At 48.4% G+C, this 23,007-nt stretch overlaps 1 protein-coding gene across 2 annotated transcripts in view; it reads right to left on the bottom strand.

The window, feature by feature from the left end:
- Positions 1-1,893: 1,893 nt before the first annotated feature.
- LOC309637082 (uncharacterized protein) overlaps positions 1,894-23,007 on the bottom strand; it is a 116,882-nt gene continuing 95,768 nt past the window's right edge. Inside the window, exon 4 of one of the 2 annotated variants that reach the window (XM_082411188.1) lies at positions 1,894-3,688. In XM_082411188.1, the coding sequence (XP_082267314.1) occupies positions 3,658-3,688 (31 nt within the window). In that variant the 3' untranslated portion in view covers positions 1,894-3,657. Of the gene's footprint in view, positions 3,689-6,734; positions 7,128-23,007 lie in introns of those variants that run through there. The other variant, XM_082411187.1, reaches the window with a different exon arrangement.

Genomic DNA, 23,007 nt, shown 5'->3' with positions numbered 1-23,007 from the left:
GTAAAGACTCATCATTGGGGATGTTAGGCACAGAATCCTAACCGGTAGGATATGTGGGGGAAATCTGCTTTCTGCCTTTTTCCACAGAAGACTGGGAGACTTGGCAGCCTGAAAAAGCACTGGCCTTGGAGTCAGGAGACCCATTTCTGGTTCCCAGGAGCAGTGTGACTGCAGGCAAGAAGGGCTCTTCCTGTCTCTGAGCGTCCATTCTTCCATTGGTAAAATGAGCCCCCTCCATCTTCAGAATTCATTGCTCTCTAAATGCAGAGCACACCTCCTGACCCTTTCTGGGAAGTAATCCTGCCCCCGAGTCTGCCTGGTTCCTAAGGATGGAGCCAGGCAGCAAGTCACCAGCAGGTGGGACCCTCAGGAATGCCTGATGGGCACAAATGTATGCTTACTCATCACCCACCAGCCATCTACAGCATCCCTGAGACGCGTGGGGAAGTTTCCTGTAACTGTGTTACGGATGGTTCTCTCAGCATTGTGTCTGGCCATAAAATATACTCACTTAATAGTCTCCAAGAAACTGCCAGGCCTTCCGGGCTATAACTCTGAGCCCCCAGCCCCTCCTGCCTGGCCTGACACCTTGTTTGGTGAATCTGATTTGACTTTGATCTTAAATCTGCTCTAACTGCCTCAGAGCAGTAGCCACAGGGAAGGGGTGGGAATGGGGGAGAGGAGGATGGTTGCTGAGAATTATGACTCAGGCCCATTAGGAAGGGATGACCGCTCAGCACAGCCCCTTCTAAATCACGCCTGAGAAGACTGTCACTGAATCCAGAGCAGCGCTGCAGTTGGCAGGCAGGGAAACTGGTCGGGAGGCTGGAAGGGTGGGGACTCGCCCAGCCTGGCCTGGCTCCCCTCCGCACTCAGGGCCCCCCCCATTCTTCTCAGGCCTTCCAGTGACTGCTGTGTCTAGACACTCTCTTTCTCAGCCTTGTCCAAGACTTTTTTCCCCCCTTTGTAGGATTCCAAGAAGTTGGTACCGAAGCTTGTTATGTTGTAGGGGATGGGAGCCCTGATGGGTGTGAAAAGGACAAGGTCTCCAGTCCCTCTGTGAGAGGGTAAGAGTCCCTGGATGCCCCTCTGTGACGTCACCTCCTTTTCTCTGAGGAAAGAGTCACTGAAGAAGGATGGTGTGGTGGAGGCACTGCCGTCTCCTCTCCTCGATTGGGCCCTCCCAGCTGTTGGCTAGAGCTGGGGCCCTGGTTACCGCCCTACTCCAGGAGCTCTTATTCATCCTCTGCAATCCTCCTATAACAGCCTCTCCTCTAGGAGACCCTTCCCAGTCCTCCTGGGGAAAACCGGTCCCTTCCTCCTCTCTTTTCTTTAACATTTGGGTCCAAAGACCCTTTGGTGCAGTGGCCAAGTGAACTCTGAAGTCATCCTGCCTAGATTTGAACCTAGATTCCACCACTTCCTGCGTGACCTTGGACGGTGACCTCACCTCCCTGTGCCTTTGTATCCTTCACTCTAAAGGGCAGGATAATGAGAGTGCGTGTCTCGTGGGATCGTTGTGAGAATTATCCACATACAGCTCTCAGAGCAGAGCCTGGTACACAGTAGGAGCTTAATAAATGTTAGCTGCTGCTCTTGTTGTTTGTTAGTATTCCCTGGGGTGGGTGGGTGGGTGGGAGTGGAGGGACCCAGGAAGTATGCTGAATGTTTACTTTCCACTAGACCGTGTCTTTCCGTGTGTTGTTCAAGGCGTGGGAAGGAAGGAAGGAAGGAAGGAAGGAAGGGAGGGAGGGAGGGAGGGAAGGGAGGGGAGGAGAGGGGAGGGGAGGAGGGAGGGGAGGGGAGGGGGGAGGGAGGGAGGGAAGGGAGGGGAGGGGAGGGGAGGAGGGAGGGGGAAGGGGAGGGAGGGAGATCATTGAGCATGGGACTATGGGGGATGCAAAGACCCCAAAGCATGGTTTTTGCTGCCTAGTGCTTCCATTCTGGTTGGGCTGCCAGGGCAGCCATCACAGGGAGAATGTCCCATGGCCCAGCCAAGCAGAGACTGGATCCCAGGCCCACCAGCACCAGGAGCTCTAAGAGGGAGTAACAGGAGGTTAGGGAGGGCCTAGATACCCCCAGACATCACCGTAGGGAGCACTTATGGTCCAAAGGGCTGTTATGCAAAGGAATATATAGCTCCACAATTCACTGAATTTACCCTAAATTAACCCTCCTAAGCTTTGACTCATACTTAAGATTCCTGGGTGGCTTTGGTCCCTGAGTATTAACTAATATTTTAGTGTTCGTGCCTAGAGATTTGAAAGTCACAAAGTCATGATTTTTTTTTTTCTTGGAACTGGAAGGACCTTAGGAACCAACTAATTTACACCATTATCTTATAGAAGGGAAAACTGAAGTTTGGAGAGTTGAGATGGCTTCCCTAAGTCCACGGAGCTTCTCTCCAAATGTGTCTCTGTATTTCTTGGCATTGAATCCCTAGCCCCACATTGGTAGGGGGGTTGTGGAAATCATTCTTCCAGTTTTGGGAAATTGAAAGGAAGCATTGAGACCCACATTGGTGAAGTGCCTTACCCCAAACCACACCAGAGGTCAGCAACAGAACTAGCCAAAACAGGGGTTCTGACCCCCAGACCAGAACTTCCCCCCCAACCCAACCCCAACTGACCCCACTGTCAAAAAAAAAACCCTGATTATGCGCAGCTGAGGCCCCCCGGAATGGAGGTGGGTGCAGCGCAGGCCAAGATGCTCTTACTCTCTTGGGATGGAGAGGGATCTGAGGCCTCCCTCCCCGCCCCACCACCAAGCACCTGGCAGGGAACCTGGCCTTCCAAACCGCCCTTTGTCAGCTGCTCCTCTAAGCAGAACACGCCGCAGCCCGAGAAAGAGACTTGATCCTTGAGTGCCAGGGAGGCGCCAAGCCTGTATCATGAGGATTTTCATAAACACAACTGTCTGTGTCTGGGCAGCCATGTGGAAAGTTGCAATATAACCCACTGATGTCATGTGGCACGGGAAACAAGATTTCCAGAGGCAGCCATGCTGTTCTTTCCAACCTCAGTGTGGAGCAGAATCCCAGACAGGCTTCAGAAAGAAAGGGAAGGAAAAAAAACCCTGCAACAAATTGCAAAACAAAACACCGATTCCAAGGTCTCCAAGGGAGGGTAGGGAAGGGGCTTGGGGAGGGCCTGGGGTTGCTGGGGAGGAACAGCTGGGATGGGGCTTCGGGGGCAGTGCAGGGTCACCCGCCAGGGCTCCTGAGGGCTTCCTGAGGATGGCGTGGGCGGCCTGAACAAGGAGGAGCTGGGCGGGGCCATTTGGTGTGAGCTGAGCTCTCCCTACTGTCCAGCACCTCAAGTCTCTGGACTTCAGAAATCACCTGTCATTCCTTTTACCTCAGGCAGGATTGACTCCTCACCTTGGACAGACAGACACTGGGTCTCCTGGTCCTTAAGATCTCCAGATTTCTGCAATCCTTTCTACCACTGATTCCGGGATCACATACGAAGTGGAACTCAAATTCACCCTGCTGCACTTTAAGTACAGTCCTGGTTCTCTATCCACCAGGCAGGACCCCCCGCAGAAGAGGGAGTGAGGGTGGGAGTGGGGCGTTCTTACCTTCTTTGCTGGCATTTCATAGAATGTTACCTCACTCCTCTCCTGTCTCCACTGGCTGGCAGACCTTGGCCGGGTCATTTAACTTCTCTGGGCTGCAGTTATCTCTTTTCTAAAATGGGGAAGCAGAGAGCATACGATATTTAAGTTTTCTTGTAGCTCAAGGAGCCTATCATTTTATGACCGTCTGCACAGAAGGAGTAGTAGGGTAGTACAGATTACCTAAAAGATATTTTTTGGCTTTATTAACACTTACTGGGATTTTTTTCCAATTATAAAAGTAATCATTCCAATTGCAAGAAAACTTGAAAACCAAGAGTAAGCATTTTTTTAAAAAAAAACCTGTTTGCCAAGCTTTTTGGAATGTGTTATTTTCATCTTTAGTCTTTGCGTCTTCTTATATTTTTTAATAAAAATATTATACTGTAAAAATGCTCTACAGTCTGCACTTTAATCACTTTGGAATGTATTCTAAACATTTCCTTATATCGATATTCTTCTACAACATGGCATTTTCTTATATTTGTAGTTTTTCTTATGATTTTTAATATTCAGGCAAATTGCAAACAAAGACATACTAAGGGCCAATAAACACATGAAAACAATTTCGCCTCAACAATAGTCAAAGAAAAGGAACGAGATGTTATTTTTACACATCAGATTAGCATAGGTTTTAAAAAAAAAAAAACCTGGCAAAATCTACTTTGTTAACTGGAGGAAGAAATGGACAATATTTTACATGGCTGGAAGGGTGAGAATCTATCTGGAAGACAGTTTTATGTATCAAAATATAAAATATGTGTGATTATTTACTTAGTAATCCTATTTCTAGGAATTTACCCTATGAGAGCAATCACCTAAGTGTGAAAAGGTATAAGCAAAACAATGTTTGTTCAATCAATAGGGGAATGGTTCAGATGAGTGTGAAACATACAAAACAGCAAAATAGTATGCAGTCATTAAAAATGATAATGCAGCTTTATATTTATTGACTTGGAAAGATGTCTGACATTTTATGAAGTGAGAAGAAATCACAGAACAGCATGCAAAGTCTGAGCCCATCTATGTAAAGTTATATGCAGAAATCTGTATGTGTGTCTTAGATAACTAAACGCCTAAGGCATTGTTGGCTTCAGGTAGAAGGGGCTTAAAGGTTGCAATCTGGTTGGAACAGAGAGGCGGGGAGAGGATCAGGGCCCACTTTGAAGCTGCATTTGCTAACCAACCATCAAGTTTTTGTGGTTTTTTTGTTTTGTTTTGTTTTTTCTTAGAATATATGTTCATTGGGGATGGCAGGGAGGGCAGTGGCCATCTGCCGACAAGTGTTGACCAAAATATTAATAGTTATTATCTCTTGGAGGTGGGATTTGGAATGTTTTAATTTCTTCTTTGAATTTTACTATTATTCAAACATTTTACAAAAAATAATTTGTAACATTTTCTGTTAGGGAAGGCTCACAAATACTGGTTTATTTCTTTATTTTACAATATCCCAATAGCCTGGATTTCCATGTCGTGCCTATCAACGTCTGCAATCTGATTAACTTTCTTCACCTTCCTCAGAGAACTTCAGTCGTCTCTTGCCAAGTTTGGGGTATCTCGGTAGGTGCAAGCCCATGGGAACTCCATAATCAGATTCTACCCCATCACACCCCAAGCCCGCTGCCCCACCACCATCAGAAAGATGCTGTTCAAACCTCTTCTGTCCGGGCTGACCAGGGCCCTCTCACCTTCCTCTACCACCCTTTCTTCAGATTTGCACCTTGGATTCTGATTCCACTACTGAGCTCTCATCAGACATGGAAACCCCTGCCATCAGCTTCTGCTCCTCACCTCAGTTCTGTGCTGGTAATACCCAGCCTGGTATCTGACCGTGCTCTGTCTTTCATCTTTGACTTTGCTGCTTCCTGGCAGGTTCAGGGCACCCTACCATGCTAGGTGTGACAATGCCCCATCCTACCTGATTCACAGTTCCAAAAATACCCACTGTGTGCTCATTATGTGCTCAGCCCCTGGATGAGTCTTGTGAACACAGAAACCATGAGCGTAGGTCCCTACTCTTGAGGGGAGCTCAGTGTATTGGAGGCGACTGAGAGACCACCACTATGATGGTAGCTGACACTGAGGCTTATTACCACCTGGCACTGCCCTACATACTTTGTGTGTATCATCTCATTTAACCCTCACAATAACCCTATGAAGTAAGCACTATTACTGTACCCATTTTAAAGAGGAGAAAACTGAGGCATAGAGGTAGCTTCCTCAAGGTCACAGAGAGCTGAACAGTCAGGGATTTGAACCCAGTAATCCAGCTCCAGAGACATCAGTCTTAAACGCCATGCTCTATGAGAAAAAAAAAAAAAGGAAGCCAGCTGCTGAGTCTTGTGATAGACATTTATAAAAAGGGCTGCAGAACTATGGAAAACAGTATGAAGTTTCCTCAGTAAACTAAAAATAGAATTACCATATGATCCAGCAATCCCACTCCTGGGCATCTACATGCACAAAACTATAATTCAAAAAGGCACATGCACCCCTATGTTCATAGCAGCACTATTCACAATAGCTAAAACATGGAAACAACCTAAATGTCCATGGACAGACAAATGGATAAAGAAAATGTGGTACATATATACAACGGAATACTACTCAGCCATAAAAAAAGAATGCAATAATGCCATTTGCAGCAACATGGATGCAACTAGAGATTATCACACTAAGTGAAGTAAGTCAGAAAGAGAAAGACAAATACCATATGATATCACTTATATGTGGAATCTAAAATATGACACAAATGAACCTATCTACGAAACAGAAACAGACTCAGACATAGAGATTTGTGGTTACCAAGGGGGAGGGAGGGAGGGAGAGGGATGAACTGGGAATTTGGGGTTGGGAGATGCAAGCTATTACATTTAGAATGGATAAATAACAAGGTCCTACTGTAGCACAGGGAACAATGTCTCATCTCCTGGGATAAACCATAATGGAAAAGAATATTTTAAAAAGAACATCTCTATGTGTATAACTGAGTCACTTGGCTGTACAGCAGAGATGGGTTCAACATTGTACATCAACTATACTTCAATTTTAAAAAATTAAGTATATGGGAGACCTAAAACAAATAAAAAGGACTGCGGGAGTTCAGTGAAAACAAGTCATGGATTCCTCTGCTCTCAGACTCTTGGCTGGCATGAGACCCAGACATGTAACCAGCTTCCTCTTAGCTGCTCACCTAACCAAGCTTCTGCTTTTACCTCTGCCCTGGTGTGACGCCTCGTCTGTTACTTACACTCGGTATCCATTCTGAGTGAGCAATGTCTGCTGGGCTGGCCTCCAGCTCTGTGTCCACCTGAACTGGGCTGGCTGGCCCAGACCCTGCTCCACGTCATCTCAGACCCAGCGGGCCAGGTGTCCCGTCCCCACCCCAGTGCACAGAGACACAGCTGGCCCCGGAGCTCTCCCACCTGGGTCTCAGCTTCTTCCCAATGCTCCATGAGCCCTCCAGTTGGGGAGGAGTTGATGAACATTCTTCTGTGACCATTCCGCTTCTGTAAGTAGACCATGTTTTCTGTAAGGAAAGTCTTCCAGAAAAGTTTTGTTTAAACTAAATATTTGTAGATTGAATCCCATTTAGAATATAGTGGAATAATCAGCTACAAATGCAAGAATCAGACATGACAGCACTAACTAGCGTGAAGTATATACAACGTGCCAGGTACTTTGCTTGTAATGTCCATGTAATTCTTAGAACACCCCAGCAAGGCAGGCACCATTTTCATTATACCCATATGAAGAAACCAGGCCCCAAGAAGTTAGCTGACTTGCCCAAGGTCACACAGCTAATAAGTGGCAGAAGTGACTCTTGGCCGCCACTCAGTCTAAACCATCACTCTGAGATTTCTTAGGCAAACAGTCTCTCGGGGATGCAAGTTTTCTAAGTTTCAATTCATGTTTTGTCAAAAGAGGACAGACCTTACTTTCTCGATTCAATCTTCAGCCACCAGGCTGGGGTGAAAGGAAACATGAGTCTTGCTGGATAGTTCTGGGGCAGGCATAACAGAAGTTTCTCCCCAGCGTCCCCCAGAAGGGGGAGCTCTGGAGCTACCCCATCTCCAGCCCATCGTGTGCGTGCACACACACACACGCACGCACACACATGCACACATGTAAATACACACGGGTGCACCTTCCCAATCCAGCCTATGCCTGTGCCCTTTGACCAGGCGGCTGCCTGGGCACACAGGACAGAGCCACTAGGAGCCAGGGCAATCAAGCGCAAGAAAGCTGAATAAAAGCAGCTAATACTATATCTACGATATGCAGCTTTGGTTGTAATAAACACTGCAGCTGAATAGTCCCATGGGGCTTTCCTAATGGAGGGGATGCGTACACTCCAGAGCAGCCCCAGGGGTTTTACACGCAGCTCTGACTAAACTCCCTATAAAACCAAGCCCGCCTTTTCACCAGTTGTGACAGGGTGTTCTAATATTAGTCCAGTCTCCTTGTCTGTCAGCTCCCCCAGCAGAGGCTTTAATGATCTTTAACCAGGCATAATCAACACTACACACTCAAGCAGAGAGTGCCCGAACCCAAGCAGCCCCTGCCCCTCGCAACAATCCGCTGGAAGTTTCGAGGGGGACAAAGGCGAACCCCTCAGCCCCCTTGAGCTACCTCCTCTCTCCCTGCAGGATGGGCTGTGCAGGAGGGCAGCCTCCCAGGAGGGCAGGGGCGGCGGGTCAGCGGGCTCAGGCTGGCTCGGTGGGTGGGGTGCAGGGCCGGCCCCTAGGGCCCTCCTCCGCAGGCTGGCTGTGGTCTGGACAATGGCCTCCGGGACGCTGACCGTTGCGGGCAGCGCTGCTTCTGCAACTCTGCCTCTTACGCTGTCATCAAGGGCATCCCCTCTGCGCTTCTGACAGCTGCCTTCTCTCTAGAGAAAAGCCGGGCCTGGGTGGAGGATCCGAGCGGCCCGGGAAAGAGCAGAGGAGCCTGCAGTTTGGCCGCTGTGCCTGGTCCTCCCAGCGCCCCCAGACCCAGCCTGCCCAGACCTTGCACCCTCCCCTTCCTCTCCCCACTCCTCTTTCTCTCCCTCCTTCCTTGTCTCCTTCCGTGGACCCTCCATGCGCCTCGAGGCCCCGGAGAAGGTGGACCTGGGACCAGAGAGAGTGTCAGGGAATAAAGGCAGGTGGTGGAGGAGATGGGCAGACACGTAGCGGCAGGGCCCAAGGCCTGGGCCCTGGTGTGAGGAAATACATGGGTGGACCAGGAGGGTCTACCCCACAAAAGCCTTAGTCCTTCTACTTCTAAATCTGTCTCTGAGCCTTCAAGGCTGTGCAGTGTTTATCGGAGCCAAGCAGGGGCCCTGCACTGGCTCTGGGGCAGCTCTGAGTACTTCTGGCTCATACACGAGCCTGTTTGGGAAGCAGCTCTGTAAGCTGCCCGGTAGCCTCGCCCGAACCTCCCAGCAAATTCCCTCGGGCGACAGCGAATCAGAGCCTGGATTTTGGCCTCTGACTTCAGCAAACAAACCGGCCTGAGCTGTTTAATGCAGCCTCCCTGCTGCTCTGGACCACAAGGAGCAGTTCGGCAGGGCCCAGAGGCCTGCCGGGTGGTGTCCGGCTTTCCCGCAGCCCTGAGGGCCCTCCAGAGCTGCGCGAAGTTCTGGGGAACAGAGAGGTGCCTTCACTGTTTCAATAGAACTTAGTTTCATTTTTTTCACATTACCAACAAATATATTGTACTTAACTTGAGAAAAATAGGAACAATATTAAAAAGTAGAAGGGGAGGCCATGACCTACGGCAAGCACTGCTAACATCTGAATGCATTACCTTCCAACATTTTTATTTTCTTAAAAGTGTTGAATTTGAGTTTGCCCTTGGACTTGTACCAGAGACCTGCAAGGGTTCTCTTGCCTGAGAAAGATGCCCCCTGTGTCGGGGAGGGAGGGATTTTAGCTCATGATTTATTGGGTGACCAGGGCCCCTTCCTTAACTCTGTGCCTCCATGTTCTCAGTTATTATAAAAGGAGATAATAACAGTACTGCCCTCGAAAGGTGGTCATAAGGATTAAATCTTTTGGTATATGCAAAGTACTTAGAATAGTGTCTGGCATAAACATGAAATACGTGTGGGGCGGCATCACCGATAGTTTTATGATGATGTTGATGATGCTGATGATGGCTACTTGCACTATCTTCCCTGTGAGGAGTGGGGAGTAGGGACCAGCCCCCCTTTCCCCAGCAGCTGTGGCTTCCACGGGGGAAGTCTAAGCCCTCAGCTGCGTAACAGGTAGGCAGGTAGCCCGAGAGAGAGGAAGTCACTCTAGGAGGACAGAAAACAAAATATCACCTGTCCAGTAATCTGCCTTTGCTGGGGTGAAAGGGTAGGGGCGTGGCTTCCACCCCTCATGTGAGCTCTTCTCTCCTATGTAGCTCCGTGCCGGCACCTAAGAGGCAAGTGGCTGCTCCTTTCCTACCCTTGCCCCTGTGCAGGTCATTAATCCAGCATCTCACTTCTTGCCACTGAGCCCAGCCCAGGATATGGACTATTTCTAACCCCACAGTCCAGTGGGCTTCACTCATACACCAGGGCTGGCTTTCCAAAGGATGCCTACTTGCCGACTTCCTATAGCCCTGAAAGCTTTCTGACTTAGGCCATGAGAATATCAGAACATCCCTGGAGAGAACCCTAGAGATCCTCAAATAATAGCTCATGACAATAACAGCTTGTATTTGTTCAGCACTTGCTGTGCGTCAAGCCCTTTGCTAATTTACACATGTATTATCTCATTTAATCCTCACAACAAGACACGAGACAGGAACCATCCCTATCTCCATTTTACAGTTGAAAACCTAGCTTGGAGAGCTTGAGTCGTCTGCCCAGGATTGATGGCTGGCTACATAGGCTACCAAAGGGACTTGAATTTACCTATGGAAAGGCTGCCCTTTGTTCTGGGGAGACATTACTGTGGACCTTTAAGTTTCCTACAGCTATTCTAAGGGGAAGCCTGATGCCATTGTTAACCTGAATGCTGATGAAGTGTTGGTTTTGATCACGTAAGCTGGGTGTATCTCTTATCTGTGACATTAAAAAAAAAAAAAAAAAAACCAGAAAGGATAAATCACCTTCCATGGCCACATGGCTAGAAAGTCAGAGCCTGAATCAGAGCTGGACTCCCCAATCTCATGTTCTTTCTAGCCTATCCTGCTCATCTTCTGTCCCTTCCAGAGGGCCCTTGGCCCAGGCCAGACACCGAGTCTCACACCCTTCTAGTATTCCCTGCACGGTACCCAGCACAGCCGGCGCACACCGCAGGTACTCACTCAACCCCTGAGAGCAAATGGAGGCGAACTTTCTGCAGGAGAGTCAGAGCACACGCTGAAATGTACACCCAGCCTTCTCTCGATAACTTGCCGTGGGTCATTCATTCATGAATGGAAACAAGCTTGGGCAGAAGCTGTTGATACTGCGGACCGGAGCCCAGCCTGGCACCCTAACTCTGAAAAGCTGAGTCTCCCCGGACCCTGTTCTTTCTCTACCTTGTCCGCCAAGCCCACCCACTCCTTTCCCCTCTTTCCTTCTCCCTCCTGCCCCTAAGAACACAGCACGTTCCCAACCCAAGTTAGCGTCCCTGGAGAAGCTAATATTGTCCAAAAGAATCCGAGAGAGGAAAGCTGATTGGATTTTATTACAGTGCTGATGCCTGATTTCCTCTGGGAGCTGCCTAATTTCTCTCATTCACAGGTTGGTGACTTCTTGCCTGCTGCCTGACAGCGGCTGTCCCTGCGACCATGGACTGGAGGCAGGCAGCTTGGGCAGACCTCCATCAGCAAAGCACTTCTGGCTGGTGGTAACTATGTATTTTTTATTGAGTAAGCGAGTTAATGGGCATGTAAAACATACACAACTTGTCAGCCCGTTAGCTGCTGCCATTGCCGTGGCTGCTCTTCTGCCTCCGGCTCAGCTAAATTGCTCGTTGCCTTGCTCTCTTCCTCCCTCTCCCTCTCCTTGTTTTTTTTTTTTTTTTTTTTTTCCCAAAGTCTTTCTCTCCCCAACCCGTACCTCCCTCCCTCCCCAAACAGCTAAAGGGTCCCATTTTTATTTATTTATTTTTAATCATAAATAAATAAGTTTGAGAGAAGGCAGCCAGTTTGAAAGAAGACTTAGCCTTGAAGTCTCGCCTGCCTCTGCCCAGTTAATGCTTTGTCCTCGGTTCCTGCCCAGGAAGCTAGGTTCAAGGACAGAGGCAGCCCAGAGTGAGCTTTCGCCCAAGGAAGAGGCACCTAGTTTAGAGCACTTGCCAGATGCAGGACACGGATGCCTGCGTGGACACGCCTCCAGTTGTGCACATGTGGTCAACTGCCTGCATCGGCAGGCCCCCCTACCACCTGCTCACACCCCCAAAACCCCACTCTGCATGCACACACTCAGCCATCCACATCGGCATGTACAGACCCTAACAGCCTCAAAAAATCCACATCGCAAACGGGTACCCTTGAGTATTTACACTTGAAAGAGCCCACAGCTGAGTGCACAACCTACACTGTAGCCCGCTCTCTGCACCCCTTCCCGAGGGGCCTTCTCAAGCCTGGATGCACACTTCTCTCACACGCACACACCCACACACACACACACACACACACTCAATGACACAGGTCTTTAGGCACACCCCCAAGTCCACATGTGCATTCACTGCCTTCAGACACCCCATCCAAAGGCCATATTCAAGTATATCCCCATGTAGATGCACCTTCAGAACTGATGTGAACAACAACACTCCTATAAGTACCTCACAACTGCTTCTGCACGCACCCCCCCCCGTTTATGTACACAACCAATTGCTGAAGCCTGCCTAAACACTTCCAACGTGTGTGCACCTCTAATAGTCACATCTGCATGTGCACACACCAGATACACTCAGCCTCAACGACCAATGCCTGCAGTGTACACTCCTGCATATACACAGGTTGTAGGCAAGTCCTGTCTGCATGTGCACCCCACTCCCTACCCCTGGATATGTCCCCAAACCCTCATGTCTGTTACATATGCCTATAAACCAACACTCCCACCAGCCTATCTGCAAGTTGGCCTTTAATGTACATTTCAGGTATATTGGTACACACCTCACGTGCACACATACACTATACCCCATTCTACGTGCTTACAACCCATGCACATAAACTCTTAACCCCTATTTGTGTGTATGTTTCATGTAAACATCCCACAATGTTTTATTGTCTGTATGTTCACATCATATGAACTCATAGAAGACTCCGGTTCTGCCCATATTCATACTCCAACTTCCTGTCTGCATGCACATCTCAGATGTACACCCCCAAATGCTCTATTCTACCTATGCGTGTGTGTAAGCCCTGCAATGATTCCATATCTGCTTACAGAGACCCCAGTGCGTGGACATACACCCAAACCCACCATCTCCACATGCAAAGGCAGCATGTACAATCCCCGCTAACACACCACGGTTCTATCAAATGCTCACCATCAATTCCATTTAATTAAAACTAAACTAAGTGATTGAGCCCATCTCAGACTCGGTGCTGAGTGCTGGAAATATGCAGATGGAAAAGAACAGCAGCGCTTACCCTCAGGAGCTCCCTGTCTAGGAAGAGGAATGAATAAGAAAGCAGCCAGTTAGTTCAGTCACAGAAGTACGTGCACACACGAGCACACACTCTCAGCGGCTCCAAATTCACAGGAACATTCTACCTGCACATCTCAGATGTACAAATGGGCACAGCTTAATTCACATTCCCATATACCTCCATTCTGTGCCTACATCCCCAACTTTAACCATGTGTGATCATTCATTGCCTTTAGTCATAGTGGCTTCACAGGTCACCATCAGTCTCCTCCTGGATGGTAACGCTGCTACTAGGCGAGAATGTTCTCCCCTGAGCACTGCATTGCTGGGCCCGAGTCTCCTCTCTTGGGTTGCTCACTGAGGACCTAGCCCAGCAGCAACAGGGCCTTGGGTACAGGGAGTGTCTCCTCAGCAGCCATCCTGCTTCATTCTCTGCTTCAAGACCTCAGATGAGTCACTGGCCTTGCAGTTAACCGCCTTCTCTTTGCCCTCTACAGAGCTTGCTGTCCCCACGAGGGGCCCAAGGGCACTTTCCTGCCTACTCTTCCTTGCTTGGGTGGCTGCTAGTAGTTCTCTGATACGATTATTTTTAAAAGCTAATCCAATTCCAGCCCGAAATTCTTAGAATTTCAGTGAACTGAATTCCTAGAACTCGGCCTTGCAAGCCAAATCCGGCCCACCGTCTGTTTTTGTAAATAAAGTGCTATTGGAATGGTCACACCATTTGTTTAAGTATCGTCTATGGCTGCTTTGGGGCTGTAATGACAAGAGTTCAGTAGTTACAACTAAGACCATCACCAGTAAAATATGTAGTATCTGGCCCTTTATAGAAAAAGTTTGCCAACCTGATGTCAAGCATGGCGGTGGTAGTCCTACTCTGGTCTTCCCTGGTCAAAACAGCACAATACACTCTAAGAGGTAAATAGAGAAACCGCGGAGTGCAGAGGCAGAAGATGGTAAAGGAAAGGAATTCAAACCACATCTTCAATTCACCCCGCAGATATTGATTGGTGCCTGCTATCTGCTGACACTCTGCTGGGCATGGGGTTATAGCAGGGAATGGAATGTGGTTCCTGTCCTCCTGAAGTAACCAGTCTACTGGGAGACATTAAACTACAACTTCCACACAGACTCCATAGTGGAATTGTGATAAATATTGACAAGGGAAAAATGGGAATCGTTGAAGCCAGGAAAAGGAACTTAGAAGTACTTTGACAGGTGAACTCAAATATGTGAGGGGTTGACAAGGTAGAGGGATTGAACAAGCTCTCTGGATACCCCAAGGTGGGACCTGGGACGAGGACAGCACAGTGAAAACAGGAAGACCTTTCTCAGTGGGACGAGGAGATTTTAACCCTCAGCACTGCTCTATAATGAGCTCTGCACACAGGAGGTTGCATGCTACAGGAATATTAGGGATGGATAGAGGGGATTAATACTCGGGTTGGCCTACATGACCTCTCAGTCCAAGTGTGAGACTCACCATGGCTTCTCAATATGGCGGCAAGCTAAGCTTAGCCAGTGTTCCCTCCCTCCTTGCCAACATCCTTTGCTCTCCTGTGGCAGGGGTAAGGGACAACGTCTCCTGACCTGGCCCTTGGGTGGGCCATGAACAGCTCCATTCACAGGGGCCTGTGAGGGTGTCCATCCCTCCTCTGGTCATTATCGGCTCATACATTAAACCCTGTAGGCCCTGAAAGTAAGTTTCCATATCAAATGGCTCCTAGGAGGACCCTCAGAAACTCCTCCTCCCCTTCTCACATTGGACCCCAACCTTCTTTCACTGGCTGTCTCCTCCCAAGTTCCAGACTTTTCCATCCCTCTTTTGAGGCTTCCAGCCCCTCTCCTCCCCAGCCCCTCAGGTGGGGTCCACAGCCTCATGCCTGATCCCATCTTGCAGAGGGTTCAAAGGAGGACCTCAAAGTTCAGCCTCACCCTTAATCCAGGAATTTTTGTGCTTCTTGCTCTGGACACCAAGGACACAGATGAGGGCAAGAGAGAAGCAAAACCGGCAGCAAGAAGGAAGGCAGGGTCAGGATGAAAAAAGGAAGGAAGCAAAATGCAAGAGAAAACACAAAGGCGAATGGGGAGAGCCTTAGGAACCTTGTGTTTAAGTGGTCTGATAATTAAATGAAAAGTGTTTGGTGGAGAAGCCCACCTTTCAAAATCCCTGCTGGTGGTGAAGCATATAAAAACCTGAATAGCAAATATTTACTCAGAATTAACATGGAACAGATCCCATCAAGCAACCTTGGGGCTGTTTCTGGAGTCTTACCTTAATGTCTTGTGTGGCATGGGGGCCTAGGTGGGCACTAGACCTGGCGTAATATGCTAAACAAATCTAATGGTGTGCCTTATTTCCCCCCTCAGCAGAACTCTTAATTATGTATCTTGCAAATGCACAGAGAAAATGGATTAACCACAGCAGCTGTTTCCTGCTGGAGCGGCACCCTCCCCAGAAGCCTTTGCAAGGAGACGGTGGGCTGGCCCGACAGGCCGCACCAGGGAGCTGGCAGGAGTCTGGGAAGTGCGCAGGTGAGAGGCTGATGAGGATCTGAATCTTCAGTCAGGGAAGTGTCTGCCCCTTGACACCCCAATGGGAGAGGTGGGACATGAGTTGAAGGGTGAGTGGTAGGGGGGCCAGCCCAGTCTGTGGCCGTATGGGCTGAGGCAGGCTCTTGGAAAGGCTTCTCTGTGAAGACCATCTTGCCTGGTCCACCCACCCAGAGCCATGTGCTAAATGCCAACTGGTCATTTAGTAGGGTGACTCACTACTTCCCCCTTAGTTTCTCCTAACAAATTGCAGGAACCCGGGTATCAGTTTCGTTGTCACTTATCAGGGTCAATGGAAAAAACTGGGACCCAGAACGGGTTCCATGGAGGAAGAGAAGTCAGGAAAGTTCGGAATGTGTGGCTTTAACTAGGGAAGGCAGACCAATGGAGAAAAACGGAAGGTGACATCAGGATGCTAGGTATAAGGGCAGAAACCCACTTTGAAGTAACGGTCTGGGGCCTGTGTGGAAGAGAAACATTCTGCAGATGGGCAGAACACCGACATGAGCTGGACACTGGTCAGTGACAGAGCACCACTGAGACCACCTGGCCAGTGAACCCAGAGATGTCCAGAGATGCTGGTTTGCACGTGTGTGTGTCTTGAGGACTCTGCCTGGGACATAAAGGTCTTTCTCTGTGATGCCTTTGGCACTGCTGTCTTGAGCAGCTGGATATCAAACAGGCTAACTGCATGGGGATTTAGTCCTGAGTTTGAGTCCCATTCTAACACTCACTGGCAACTCTTGTATGTAACCTTTCTGGGCATAGTTTCTCCATCTGGTTTATGTGAAAAACTGGCATGAAGACTTGAACTCATCAATAATATTATCTGAATCTGAATGTGTTGAGTGGCCATGTTACCTATCATGGATTTCTCCTAAAGTTGAAGGAGGAGTATTGGTTGAAATTTGTGAAACAGCTTTATGACCTGGAAAAGGCAAGAACCATATGTATTGAGCACGTACTATGTGCCAAGCACCGTTCACTCAGTCCTCACAGTAATCCTATGAGACAGGTCCTATTAGTATCCTGATTATTCAGATGAGGACATTAAGGCACAGAGAGATTACCATACATAAATTCCCAAAGTTCGAACAACTAATAAGTGGGTGGAGCCAGGATTCAAACCTTGGCATTTTAATTCTATCTGCTCTACAAGTGTTAATCAGTGATTGTTGTGATATAAGACAGTTCTCCAGAACTGGCTGGGCTCAGCGGAAAACAGGAGGAAGCAGGTCCATGCCCTTCCCGGCATCATAGGAAATTGAACACTAAGGCAAAGCTTTGGGCTCCTGTCATGTAAACAGTGAGACTAAGAGCGTAGGCTAAATTCGAAAGACAGAATGAGACTACAGTGTAGGGCCAGGGCAGGAGTATGGCCTGAAGAGGAGCAATACGGCAAGAACAAGCCTTGGAAGCAAAGCAACGCTTCTCCACACATCCCCAGATGGCACTATGCAGCGCCTCCCCGAACATCTTTTCCGTTCCATTTGATGAGACACATGGGGGATAAGATGACTGAAAGGCATGATTCCTGCCCTGTGTAGCATAGACTCTACCGAGGAAGGTTGATCTTACTCAAGTAATTGCAAGCATGATGAGTTTAAAGAAGAAAGAGGTTTGGATGTATATTAGCTCGGGTAATGTTAACTGCTAAAACAAATAGACCCCCAAACGTATAATAGCTCAAACTCAAGAACTATATGCCTCACTCACGCGGCAGGACAAAATGAATGTTCCTGATTGGTGAGAGCAGCTCTTCTTTCATTTCTTTCAGACACAGGGTACCGGCACCTCTGCCATCTCAACATACATCCTCCTAGGCGTTGCTGGGGTCACCACTGCAGTTGGCCAAAGGGAAAAGGGCTAGAAGGAGTGTACAGGAAGGTTTTCATGGGCCAGGTGGAGAGAAGCACACGTCACTCCCACTCCTGTTTTAGTGACGGCACCTCAGCCCCACGTCACACATAATGTCCAAGGAAGAGCAGGGTGCCCAGGAGGCCGTGGGCTTAGTGACGAGCTAGTAGACTGCCACAGTGGGCCACACAGGATCTTTGCCCAGCCCCTGCCCTCTGCTTGGAATGCCTCCCCCGGGCCCAACTTCCCTTCATTCTACTCAGCAAACTCTGTGGCTTTGTGAACAACAGCATATAATATTCAACTGTAATATTTTCTTATCTTCTGGTACCTATAATCCACCTCTGTTCCCAAAAGTCCTATAAAAATTGTCACTCATAACACGATGTGCACTAGTGGTGTCTTGGGAAGGGAAGAGGCCTTTGATCACGTGTGGGCAAATCTGGGCAGGCAGCAAAAAACAGCGGAAAGCATGATATCAAGAGGGGACTCCAGAATTGAGTCAAGGACAGGAATTCAGAACCACCAGTAACCAGCGGAGCACGGGGCCACCCCGAGAATCCTCAAACTACTGGGGAGAGTGACTCTCCAGAGGGGTGTGGGATGGAGACTCAGATCATCTTATTTAGAAACTAAGAAAAAGGTGGGGGGATATTCATAAAAATCTACAGGAAACCTGGGGAAAGTAATGAACATAAACAAAGTGTTTCACAAATGTTCTTAGATCAAAGACCAACAGACACTGGTTATTCCTGTGTACCAGGTACTCTGCTTCACAACAGCCAGGTTAGGTAGGGATTGTGCCCAATTGACAGATGAGAAAATCTAAGAGAAAGTCTCACCACATAAATAGGGGAGCTGGATTCAGACTCAGATATGTTCTTTTTTTTTTTATTTTATTGAAGTATAGTTGATTTACAGTGTTGTGTTAATTTCTACTGTACAGCAAAATGACTCCATTATACATATACATACATTCTTTTTCATATTCTTTTCCATTATGGTTTATCGCAAGATACTGAATATAGTTCCCTGTGCTATACAGTAGAAACTTGTTGTTTATCCATCCTATATATTATGTTTGCACCTGCTAATCCCAAACTCCCAATCCTTCCCTCCCCCACCCCTTCCCCCTTGGCAACCACAAGTCTGTTCTCTATGTCAGACATGTTCTCAAGTGATATACTCTACTGCCTCCTGCCTGAAGGGAAGAGAAGAAGACGAGCAAGAGGACAGATGTTAGTAGGAACTTGGGGCGGAAGTGGGCAAGCAGGAGATGCAGTTGTAAAGAGGGAGCAAAGCTTCCAAAGGCTGAACTTCCTGGAGAGATAGCGGCAGGCCAAGGAGGGTGAGAGGACCCCAGGCACCTGTGGGAGGGAAGCTGGTGATTCCTGCCAGCCTCCCCAAAGGAAGGAGGGAAAAGTCTGCACACCCAGTGGCTGCTCCTCTCTGCTGGGGCAGAAGGAAGGGAGCTCTTGGCAATGCTTGACTTGCTAAGCCTCAGGGGAGAAAAAACAGGGAGCTGGTGAGAGCAGCTCCCTGAGGTGCCTCGGGTGGGAGGCAGTGCTTTCCAGCAGGGAGTAAAATCAGGAGGAAGCGAATCAAGGCCAGATGGAGTTAGTGTTCCAGCAAGTGCATGTGGTTTTAGAAATGGAGAAACATGGATTGAGGCCAAATCCAGGCCTCAGGCTTCCACCAACCTGCAGCCTTTGGGAAATCACACAGACATAGGATGTCGGGGCTGGAGGGTATCGTAGAGATCATCCTGTCTAGCTGCTCCTTCTACGATGGGGGGAAACTGAGACCTGGAGAGAGGAGGTGAGTGAAAGGGCTAGGGCATATCTCAGCTCTCCCTCCATCGTCAGCAATGCCACCGAGAAGTCATGTAGGCGGCAGGCACCGAAAGGGCCACCCTCCCACACCCTCGCTCTGCACTAACTCTGTGCAGCACCACAAGCTAGAAGGCACGAAAGCCTTGGGGGGCTGCTGAGGTGCAAGTGTTTTGTCCAAACTTCCCTCCATCCCTCCCCCTGCCTACTGGCTCGGTAGACGGTCCCTGTTCCAGGGCCTCCAAGTGCTTCAGTCACCATGTGACCTTGGCAAGATACTTCGTCTCTCTCTCTAACTCAATTTCTTCACCACTAACATGACACGGTAGGACAAGAAAATCTTTAAACCCCAGTGCTTTTCCTGCTAAGGTTTACAACCATTTGCCCAACCTTCTCCCTGTGCCTTCAAGGGCTACGATGTCAGTATAAAGGCTGAGATTGGAAGAAGTCAACCAAGATTGTCACAGGAGATGAGCAGAACCTCTCCTAACCTTGGGGGAGCCCATGGCAACAGAGGCCAACAAAACTTAGGTCTAAATATTTAAAAGGTACAAATTAAGATAACAAACTGTTTGGTAAAATATGCTTGCCCACCTCCCTTGACAAGTACACCTTCATGATGACAAAGTCAAAAATATCAGTGGAAAACCATGGATTTCTTTTCATGTTATTGAAAGTTGGCAAATATCAAAGATAGACGAATTTAATTATTATTGCACGTTTGAGTGCCGACAGCGTTTGTATGAGTAACAAAACAAAGATAAAATAATTCAAAAACTACTGAATATTTACTCCAAAATTAATTTTCTTGCCTTTATTTAAACAGAATCCTTAATTATGTTGTTATAATCAAGATGTTCACATAATTTGTGTTCTATTGAGATCAGTGCCAACTTAGGCATCTCTTGAGTCATTGTCATTCTTAGATCGTTTTTTTTTTATTAACTTCAATTTGGAAAAACTTCTCTGCTGAGGCAGGAGAAGTTGGAAATGGCAATAGAATTCTTAAAGCCACACTTCCATGTATTCAGAAATGAGCATTGAATTTTACTTATTTTTCAAACATGATAATGTGGCCACATATGACAAATTATCACTTCAGAAGACATAAAATAGTTCATTTTCACCACTGTTCTTATAGCAATATCTAGATCCACACAGTAATGTAGAGAATCCGTATCACACTGCGTGCATGTTATATCTAGACCTACATATACACAAATTTAAGAGAAATGTGAGTTGTTTAATATTGCAAAATGTTTCTGCACTTTTACGTGCAGCTACTGCAAATACCACACTAATTAGTAAATACCTCCACGAATTTGAATTTGAACACAAAGAAAACGAGAAAATGGACGCTCAGCATTCTGGATACCTGATGATGAAAGAATCTATCGCACCGTGCTGAGAGGAAAGATTTGACAAGTTAATTAACTGGTCTTATATTTAAGCACTTTCGCTGCTTAAATGCATGTTTTCCCCACCCCCCCACCCCAAAACACTGTCTCCTGATGTGGGCAACAGTACAACCCACCAAGCTTCGGGTCATTCTAACCCAGCTGCCTTCTGTTTCAAGAACAGAGGGCAAGAGACAGGGAGAAGCATTTCCCTGGGGCTGCACCGTGATAGTCATGAGAGTGGATGCTTAGGGCTACAGCCAGGGCTGAGCCCTGGAACGCACTAACAGAGGCACCCACGTGTCCTTTAATAAATGTACTAGTGTGGGGATTGGAGGGTGAGTAATTGGGACCTTTGAAGTGCAGGGCCCAGGTAACGTTCTCCCCTTGCCCAGAGGAGCGTTGTTCCTGGAAACTGTGAGCTGGAAGGGTTGAGGCTAGCTGGCCACCTGATACTGCCCAGGGGCCAGAACCTCTCAAATCATTTTCAGGTTCTTTCCGAGAGCACAGGATAGCCTCCCGCGCTCCACCCTCGCCTGTCCCATCACCTACCCAGTCATCTCACCAGACCCCTCAGACTCTCCTGCCATGTGCTCACACCCCTCTGTGATTTTGTTCTCGTGGTTACCTCTGCCTGGGATGTCTTTCCCCATTTTCTTTGTTTCACTGGTTGTTTATTAAACAGTTAATACTCACTGGAGCATAAATACAACACTTTTTTTTTTCTAGCCATAACTTTCATCAGTTCTCTGGAGTCTCTCATTAACAGATACTCTAACTTTCTGTTCATTTCCCTGGATCTGGGTCCTTTGGTGCTAGGGACAGGGAGGGGGTTAGGAGAGAGGGCTGGAGCCATAGTGCATGACAGGCAGCCTGACCCCGTAGGGAGGGCCTTGGTCCCTAACAACTCAGCCTGCCTCCGTCTCCTGCTGGTGGCTCCGCCCATATGTAGGCACCATGGCTGTCTTAGATCCGTGTTGGCTTCACTGGCCAGCTAGGTGCCGAGGATCATGTCAGGAAGAGGGAGCCATGGTTACCTTAGGCCCCCACCAGTGGCCTATCCCCCAAGGACCCTCTCTGGGAGGGCTATCTCTTCATATAGCAGACAGCCCCAGAGCACCTGCCTCTCCTCTAGACCTGGCTCTTTCACATCCGTGAGATCTGGGTTTTCTTTGGTACCCCCAGAGAGATAGAGAGAATTAGGATGGAGGGGAGACTCTTCCATTTTCTTCCCTATGCCACAGTTCCTTCTGGCCTTCACCCAAGCTGTTTCAACAAGCCATCCTGTTCCTCACTTCCCATCTCCCCTACCCCGACTTCAGACATCTCCAGGAAAGAAGCAGGAAGAGAACACAAGTCAAGCTGTCCCAAGAATGCCCTCCATCCTCAGCTCCATCCAAAGCACTAGGATGTCTCCTTCAGCCTGGGAGTGAGATCTCCATCCCTCTTCTTACTGGCCCTCCCAGCCTCCATGAACAATGCCCTGAGAGCTTCCCTCACGTGGCTTGGGGGAGGGAGAGACGATGTCACAACAGCTTCCACTAAACCGGTGGTTTCCCCTCTCTCTTTTTCCATAGCCTGGGATACTGGACACTGGGGTGTGGTGAGGGGGTATGACAGTACCAGATGTGCCTCTTCACAAGCCCTGAAGAAGCCCAGGTGTTGGTGTCCCTCTTTAGTGTGGTTTTCTTATCATTTCTTTGTACCCAGCCGTTGATCCCATTGCCAAGTCGACCTCCTAATATGCTTGCCTGATGGAAGACCTTGCGGGTCAGATAGGTTTCACCCATCTGTGGAGTCGGCCTTAGCCCCGCCCCACCACCAAGCAGCCAGCCTCTCCTCGGGCTCCCACAGTGCTTTGGATTGATTTTTGGCCCATTGCGGTGTCCTTAGCTGTTTGCAACCATGCTTCTTGGCCTAACTGTGCAGGCAAGGGATGGGCTTTGCATCTCTGTACCCCCAAGACCTACCACTAGGTCGGGCACCTCACAGGCCAGGCTCAAAGCTTGTTGAAGGAAGGAATGAAATGAATGGACTTAAGACATAATGAATAAGTCAGTTATTGAGTAAAGGAAGACAATCATAAGTGAGTGAATGGCTGAAGGAGTGAATGAACAAACCCAGCGCTTTGCTTCCCCCCTCCTGCTCTCCAGCCTCCTGGGGGCTCCCAGGAAGCCCATGTGTAGAAGGCCC

This window comes from Balaenoptera physalus, assembly GCF_965194825.1.
Source record: "Balaenoptera physalus genome assembly, chromosome: 10".
Lineage (NCBI taxonomy): Eukaryota > Metazoa > Chordata > Mammalia > Artiodactyla > Balaenopteridae > Balaenoptera > Balaenoptera physalus.
This window is presented reverse-complemented; position numbering and strand designations above follow the sequence as displayed.